Source organism: Dermacentor albipictus, chromosome 1 (assembly GCF_038994185.2).
Source record: "Dermacentor albipictus isolate Rhodes 1998 colony chromosome 1, USDA_Dalb.pri_finalv2, whole genome shotgun sequence".
Classification (NCBI taxonomy): Eukaryota; Metazoa; Arthropoda; class Arachnida; order Ixodida; family Ixodidae; genus Dermacentor; species Dermacentor albipictus.
The window spans coordinates 454,139,579-454,147,771 of NC_091821.1; the positions used below are offsets into that span (position 1 = coordinate 454,139,579).

Sequence of the window (8,193 nt, forward strand, 5' to 3'; positions counted from 1 at the left end):
CAGTCCCCTCACTCCGAAAGCCCGCTGCCGGCTCGTACTATTGTCGATGTGATCGCCTAGGTACCTTGTCAGCTACCGTTGGTACTCAGTCAGGTATCGGCATGATGAGCTACCATTGTTCCTCAGTGAATGTAGCCTGAGTCAACCACGCGGCAGGTGGGGGCATGCTGAGCTTGGTTTTCGAGGGAAGTGATGGAGTCCGGGGTCCACATACTCATAGAATACGTGGTGCGTCCCCATTGCAGCCGGAGCTGGACATCTGTATATCACAAGCAACCAGAAGGCTCTGGCATTCTTATAGCTTACGCTTGCGGATCCACCGTAAAAGCGGGTATGTGTATATTGTGCGGTCTTCACCGAGCTGCGATTTCAATACAGACAAAGATTTCATTCAAGGAAATTCAAAGGAGGCTGGCCTGCGCTATAGTGTGATCCAGCGTGCTACTCTGCACAACAGGAGAGTAAGAAGCAATGAGGGATGATGGCGACATAATAGAGGAATGCTAGCTGCACAATCACGTAGCATTGCTAATAATACTGCTAAAACCCGAAAGTGTAAATCTGTTAATGGGGAGCGGAAATAAACGGCCTCTATGCATCTGCACAGTTGACTTAGCAGCTGGCTTTTAGAAATCAGAAAGAAGCACGCGGAGTAAATGTTTCAGTATGCTCGGAATATTATCTTCGTCGCTAACTTGATGTGTAGTGATTTTTGAAGGAGAGGAAAAGAGAAGTGCAGTGCCGTAACTATCTCTCAGAGGAGGACACCTCAACAGCACTGCACAGGGAAAGAGGAGTGGGGAGAAAAAGATAAGGGAGAAAAGGAAAGGAGAGCGGAAAAAAAATAACGAGAAGGTTGAAGAAGCAATGCGGGGCTTACAGCCGCGCTCTCAGCTGCGTGTCAGAACAAAAGTCAAGTAGGGCAGGAAGCACTTTCTTGACAATGGAAGGGTGGGCTGCCGGAAAGAGAAGTGCTCCCTCCGAGTCACAGGGCAGTCCCACATGACGGTATGATGCAAAGAGCGCAGTGCGCTCAACATCGAAGGCCGGGCAGCGGAGCAGAAGGTGCTCAAGCGTCTCCTCCTCGCCGCAATCCAAGCACGCGGGGCTGCCTCTTCCGTGCAGTCTGTGCATTCTGGCGGCCGTGTTGTAGCAGCCGATGCGCAGCCGAAGAGAAACGAGTGGTCCCAGCGGGAGAGACCCGCGTGGGGCAGTAGGCGAGGGGGCGTACCTGCAGCAACGCGCGGATCCGGATGCTGCGCGCGGAGGATGCGCAGTATCGCCGTATTGGCCACGTCGAAACGGGTGACAGAGCTGGCGAGGGGGAAGCAAGTCGAAAGGGCTTGCTTCACGAGGGCGTCGGCCGCTTGGTTCCCGGGCAGGCCGATGTGCGCGGGGACCCATTGCAATGCCAAATCGCAGCCCTGATTTACGAGATGGCGCAGTTTGGATCCCACGCGCTGCAGAAGCGGAAGACCGGCACAGTCCTTCCTCAGGATGCACAGAGCCGCACGCAAGTCCGACAGTATCGCGGCAGACGAGACACCGCACTGCTGAAGTAGGTCAGCCGCGAGGTCAATCGCCGCGAGTTGGGCGACTGTCGACGAGGCAGGAAAACGAAGGCGGCACTGTCGAGACGCAGAAATGTCCGGTGCCGTGCACGCGGCAGCGGCGGAACCGTCACTGGACACGGATCCGTCAGTGTACACTAGGAGTCGGTCGCGTAAATGTTCTAAGATCAATGCAGCCGTCTCCTGTTGCATGGCACACAGTGCTTTTTGTCGCTTGCTCTTGACGCCCGGGACGGTGATGTTTGCGTCGAGGAGCGGGGAGGCGTACGGCGAAGGCGGCAGGGGGAGGAGTTGAGGCAAAGAGGCGATGCGAGTGCTGAACTCGGTGGCACGCTGGCCCATGCCCGAGCCCTCGAGGGTATGGAGGCGGCACACGAGACGCTGACCCTGTGGCGACCGTTGCAGACGCTCGATGTGGTGAAGCGCTTGTTTCCGAGCGCGAAGTGAGGGCGGCCAGTTTCCCGCTTCGGCGAGAGTTGCCCCCACTTGCGAGAAGCGGGGAAGCGCGTACCCCGCTTCTCGCAAGTGGGGGCAACTCTCGCCGAAGCTGGAAACTGGCCGCCCTCACTTGGCGCTCGGAAACAAGCGCTTCACCACGTCGAGCGTCTGCAACGGTCGCCACAGGGTCAGCGTCTCGCTAGCTTAAATCCCTGTCTGGCTGGAAACGTCACGGGGTTTGTCAGCTTGTTTATTTTCCTCATTGTGCCGATGGGAAGTGCGCATTGGGGTGGCGCGTGCACAGGCCTGTACAGTAGTAGCTAAGGCGGTTCCATATCCAGGTAGCAGCTAAGAGTGACCCCGTCGCGCTTTCGTCCAATTCGGTAAATCTATTTGTATAATAGGCAAAGGCACACGTGGTGTGGGAAGAGGGCGGTCGTAGGGAAATAAAAGTTCTTCTGGGTGGGACGTCCCGTGAGCACGTTGGTGGCGTGAACCGGCTCTCCGCGCACGTTGGCGGAGAGTTTGGGGGGGGGGGGGGGGGGGGGTACTCTGTAAGTGTCCACCTTGTGGACTGTACATTTCTGCCGCTGCTGATTGGCTAGGGCCGCTCGTCTGCTTCTCGCTCTTACAGCTGCATCCAATCAGCAGCTGCGCAAATGGACAGTCCACTAAGTTGCACTCTTACAGAATACACCCCCCCCCCCCCCTGTTGCAGCTTATCTGCACGCAGAGTGATACTGAGTCATCTTTTGATGAATTCTCTTTTCATTTCTTTAATCTTCGAGTATCGCTTTCATGTTGCTTCGCGGCTGCTGGAGCACTTCGGACGCGTAACAGCAGCTTCGCGGTGCTCGTCTTCGTGGGATACATCGCGTCGTTTGCGCGTTTCAGCGCTCTTGTAGACACCGCTGACACGGAACAGTTTCATGGACCTACATCAGTGCAATGGTTTTGGCACGTGAGAACGTACTGATTGCATAGTGCACCCAATCTTTTATTTGCACAGGTAGGATTTCCCACTGGAATACTTGTTTAATGCATCAGGATACCACAGTCCGAAACCATGGATGTTACAACTGGAAACTTTCTCGCAAAAATAGCATGTTTTGACCTGCGCATTCTGCTATTTGTGATTTTGTTCCTTAGCGGTGCTTATTACGCCGCATTGGTTCGTGAAATTTCTTGTGCATTGCACTACGCTGACGGAAATTTTCATTTGTGCTGTCTGTGCCTCGTAAACGGGTTCCATCATGGTTCTGTCTATAAAATAAAAGATTTTATTTCCGTGACTAATGGTATCGCACCCATCGCACTTGTCGCATCTGTCACACTCCATAACAATTTACAAGGAGTGTCTCTAGGGGTGTTTGTGAGATACCAATATTTAAAAACAAAAAATAAATAGCCTATAGGGAAGCCAAGGGTGATGAAATATAATTGACTGACATGCACTACCTAAGAGGAGCTGCTGGGAGAATTGTGGACTTTATTGTAAAACTTTCTTCGTTATTGCGCTAGTGCATTATTTGCAAGAATACTGTTCTGCTTTTTAGGGGATACAACACAAGTCTGCAGCTGAAATCCAACATGACCCCGTGGCACAGTCGCTGAAGCTTCCTATTGGCGGTCATATCGACGTGTGTTCTTGTGCTAACCTCAAAGCTACAGTCAGTTTAGAAAAAGCAAGAAACGAATACCCCTGGTTACATTGCCTCACAGCCAGCATCACAGTATATTTATGTAATGGAAAGTGACGGGGCTCTTGCACAACACCCTCCCTTCAGAGTTTTGAGGAACGTTTTGACCCAACCGATCCAATCGATTGAATTTTGCGTGCTAGCATGAATGACACATACGGCTCTGTATATCCAAGATTTTCATTAAGAGATATAAACACCAGATTCCACTATACCCTATGCTTCTCTGCTTGAGGAAGCACTTTCCCCCTTGAGCAAGTGATAAGGTTCGTGAGACCAACAATGCCTGAAGCAAATTATGAACAGAACGATGGAATGCTAGTATGTGAATTTATTATCAGGTTCATATCGCCCGCCGTGGTCGGTTAGTGGCTATGGTGTCGCACTGCTAAACACAAGGTACCCGGTTCGAATACCCGGCCAAGGCGGCCGCATTTCGATGGGGGCAAAATGCACAAACACCCGCGCACCGTGCCTTGGGTGCGCGTTAAAGAGCCACAGGTGGTCGAAATTGATCCGGAGTCTCCCACTACGGTGTGTCTCATAATCAGATTATGGTTTCGGCCGGTAAAACCCAAGAATTTTTTTTTTCATTTATTCCGACTTGTAGAAAGCTCTTCAACTGTAAAACGTTGTATGAGTGCGTTTAGAGTTTCTAACAAGTGGCGTAATAAAATTTATGATTATCCCGTCAAGCTTTCCTGATTCGCCACGAAGACCTTACCTAACTACATCGTAAGAAGTGGGATAAAAACAAATAAAAACGTTTGTGCATTTACTACATTTTTTTTCCCCAATGGGAAGAATAGTCTTAACATTAGAAAAGATTAGGTTGATGCTGAAAGGTACTTTCTTCCCATACTGTATCTATACGGTAAACTGAAGAATTTGTCATTAATACTGGGGGAAAAATTACTCTTGAATAAATCATAAAACCCCTATGTGTCTCGTGTACGGTTCTGTGCGGTATTCTGACGTCCACTTGAACGTGTGTTCCTATAAGGCTGGCAAATTTACGGAAACGTTGGTGCTGATCATTGTGGAGATGTTGACTGATTAGCCTTGACTTCTATGGCAGACAGCGTAGTTAGGGCCATGACATCACCATACATGATTTAATACCGGTCTACAAAATTCAAGCCATACGCGCCTTTGTGCACTTCGCCTCTGTCGAAATGCGGCCGCCTGAACCTGCAAAACAAACTCTTGACCTGGTGCTAGGCGTCGTCGTGTTTTATCAGCTGATGAAAAGCTAAGAAGAAGTGATGAGCGCTGATGCGATGTCACAGTGCGATAGGCAGCGAAACTGGCACGTGGGGATGTTGCGTAGTGAAGTTTTCGGTCGTAATCTATAGGAGTGGCGGTAACCACGGCTTTTTTCTGCAATGCTGTCTTAGGGCTGCTTTTTTGGCTTTCCGTGCACTCGACAGGGACCCTATGCGAAGGGAGAGCGCGCTTCGTCATTGGTTAGCCGCCGCCGACGACATCGTCAACCAGCACCTTAGAGGTACCGGCTGCCAAGGGAGCTGATATTGAGCCTATGCGCGGCAATAGAACCGCACCTGCAACTGTGTGCAGCGTGATCACGTGCCATAGCGATGAAAGTACAGGTGCTTGGCCCCTTGCCTTGAGGCCATACGGACTATATATTGTTACGCGAACGAAGGATTAAGAACTGGAGACTATTTGCAAAGAATATTTGCAAAGGATAACTGCAGCGCTGGCCAGTTCAGCCGACAGTTCAAGAGCCAGACAGCGTTCGTCGTCTTCGTCAGGGCGCCCGTGTGCATCGTCCACAACTAACACGCAATATGCATTTATCATTATCCCCGGCGGCAGAAGCACCATCCAGGTGCGTCTAAATATCGGCGATAACCGGAGTGTAGTATGGTTTGAGGCGTGCGACATGCACAACGTCAGTGGAATTCGGGGCAGATGAAGTACTGGTACTGACTGGGGCAATTTCATCCGTAACTGGAGTCACGGCACGCAGCACTCGATATGGGCCTGTGTACCGAGACAGGAGTTTTTCTCACGGGCCAACGTGACGAGTCGGGAACCACAGGAGTACCAAAGATCCAGGCGAAAAGTGGACGTCTCTATGTTGGCGATCGTAACAAACGCCGTTGCTTTGGGAGGTCAGGAGGCGAGCGCGGGCAATTTTGCGTGTTTGGGCTGCCCTGGTGATGGAGTCAAGTGCATACTCGCTGGTCTCTGCTGCGGCGGATGGAAAGGATGCGTCCAGTGGCAACGCGGGTTCTCGCCCGAACAACAGAAAGAACGGGGAATAACCGGCAGTGTCGTGAAGCGAAGAATTATATGCAAAAGTGACATAGGTTTGGGCAAGGTCCCAATCAGTATGGTCGGACGAAACATACTTTGAAAGCATGTCTGCTATAGGCTGCGATTCAGACGCCCCGTGACACCATTAGGGCGAGAAACGGCGCGGGTCGGCATATGGGCGAGGAGACTGGAAAAAGGAGCTCGAATACGGCGACGTCCAGGAAGTGCGGCAGTGGCGAGTGACGTGACCAATGCGGAAGGAACGGAAGCAAATGAGCTTGTCGTTCGGAGTTCTCCACTCAGCAGGGTCGTGGTATCTGGGATGGTAATACAGATCGCGGTGAGGCGCAGCTGTCGGCACCAGTTGGCAGCAGGCAGCAGGAAAACCGAGTTTTGCGAATTCTTGCCGCACAACTGCCTGAATGAGAGAGATCGCTGGGGCTGGTTGATCAATGGTGGGGTCAAGTGGTCGTGGATGGAACGGTGCAGGACTTGCAGCCTCGAGCTCGCGGTGAAGGGCGGTGAAGCGGTAAATTCGACGCAAGACGACGTCGCAGCCATGGTAGGGAGCCAGGAGAACTGTGGAATGACGCTGCGGCTTTTGGGGAGCTCAAAGCGACGGCATTCCTTGACAGTGACGTCGACGGTGGACACATTGATGAATACCAACAAGTGGAACGCGTCGTCCGCGATCCCCTTGAGTACGCGGCCGACTTTGTCACGTCAGCCTCAGCAATTTTCTCGTCGACTGTCCGGCAAAGAGTGAGCACGTCTTGTATGTACGAGACATACAATTCAGTAGAAGACTGAACTCGGGTAGCAAGCTCTTTTCTAGCAGCCAGCTGCCGACCGGTGGGATTTCCAAGGAGGTCGCTGAGCTTCTCCTTGAAAGCATCCCAGCTATAGATCTTGTCCTCGTGTGTCCGGAGCCAGACACGAGGAGTTCCGCCCAAGTAGAAGAGGACATTCGCTAGCATAATGATAGGGTCCCAGTGGTTGTTTCAGCTAACACGCTCATACAGGCTGAGCCAGTACTCAACGTCGACATTATCTTGGCCGGAATATATGCCAGGATCGCGGGGATTGGTAACAGTAACGTACGTTGAGGTAGGGGTCGCAGGAGTAGAAGCAGAGGAGGTGTCGTCAACGGGAGCCATGGCGGAAAGCAGGACAGTGCGGCCGCTGCGGAACTCCGTAGCGAGGACGCGAAACGGCACCCTCCACCAAAATGTTACATGAACGAAGGATTAAGAACTGGAGGCTATTTACAAAGTATATTTGCAAAGGATAACTGCAGCGCTGGCCAGTTCAGCTGACAGCTCGAGAGCCAGAGAGCGTTCGTCCTCTTCGTCGGGGCGCCCGCGTGCATCGTCCACAAGAAACACGCAATGTGCATGTATCAATATTATGGAGCTTCTTTTCATTTCATCCGCCGTGGTTGCTCAGTGGCTATGGTGTTGGGCTGCTGAGCACGAGGTCGCGGGATTGAATCCCGGCCACGGCGGCCGCATTTCGATGGGGGCGAAATGCGAAAGCACCCGTGTACTTAGATTTAGGTGTACGTTCATGAACCCCAGGTGGTCGAAATTTCCCGAGTCCCCCACTACGGCGTGCCTCATAATCAGAAAGTGGTTTTGGCACGTAAAACCCCATAATGTTTTTTTTCATTTCCGTAATTAGTATCGAAATAAAGACATTAAGTCGCTTTATAGTACGATGGAGGTGGTAATGGTGATGCATACAGACAGGGCTAGCCTGGCAGATCTAAGCGGCATTTGCTCCGACTGATCGTCTCTTTCTGCACTAAATATGTCACCATGAGTCCCCCGGTCCTGTCTCTCACATAAATGTTGGAAGAATGCGTAACAATTCAACTGCAATTATTTTGACCGCGGTGCAGTTACGCCTGTCAACACTACAGCAGACGCCCGGAAAAGGAAGATGTCGAATTGGGGTGTGCAGCGATTTCCGGTAAAACATACAGCCTTAATTACATGTGCATGATATCCGATCGGGCCATCGGTAAACCGCACTTCTTTCATTTCTTTTCGTTTAATGCGGGTGTTTCGTCCTCCAAGCTCTCATACGACGCCCTAAAGTTGAATGCGGTGCCGCTTCAGCTGCACCCATATCTTAGTGCGAGAATTTTTTTACTAACAAATTTCGCGTGAACAGCGCAGTTTTGTCAATTCCGCCCGAAG

The 8,193-nt window shown here is 51.5% G+C and overlaps 1 protein-coding gene across 1 annotated transcript; it reads right to left on the reverse strand.

Annotated features, from left to right (window-relative positions):
* Positions 1–441: 441 nt before the first annotated feature.
* Positions 442–1,913, reverse strand: LOC139054379 (uncharacterized). Its single transcript, XM_070531295.1, has 2 exons — positions 1,232–1,913; positions 442–446 (listed from the first exon to the last, which is right to left on the reverse strand). Exons 1-2 carry the CDS (start codon positions 1,911–1,913, stop codon positions 442–444), a joined length of 687 nt encoding a protein of 228 aa, XP_070387396.1.
* Positions 1,914–8,193: the final 6,280 nt, after the last annotated feature.

What these genes read in the sequence shown, in the direction of transcription:
- LOC139054379 (XM_070531295.1), bottom strand. Translation starts at nt 1,913, where the DNA reads ATGGGCCAGCGTGCCACCGAGTTCAGCACTCGCATCGCCTCTTTGCCT.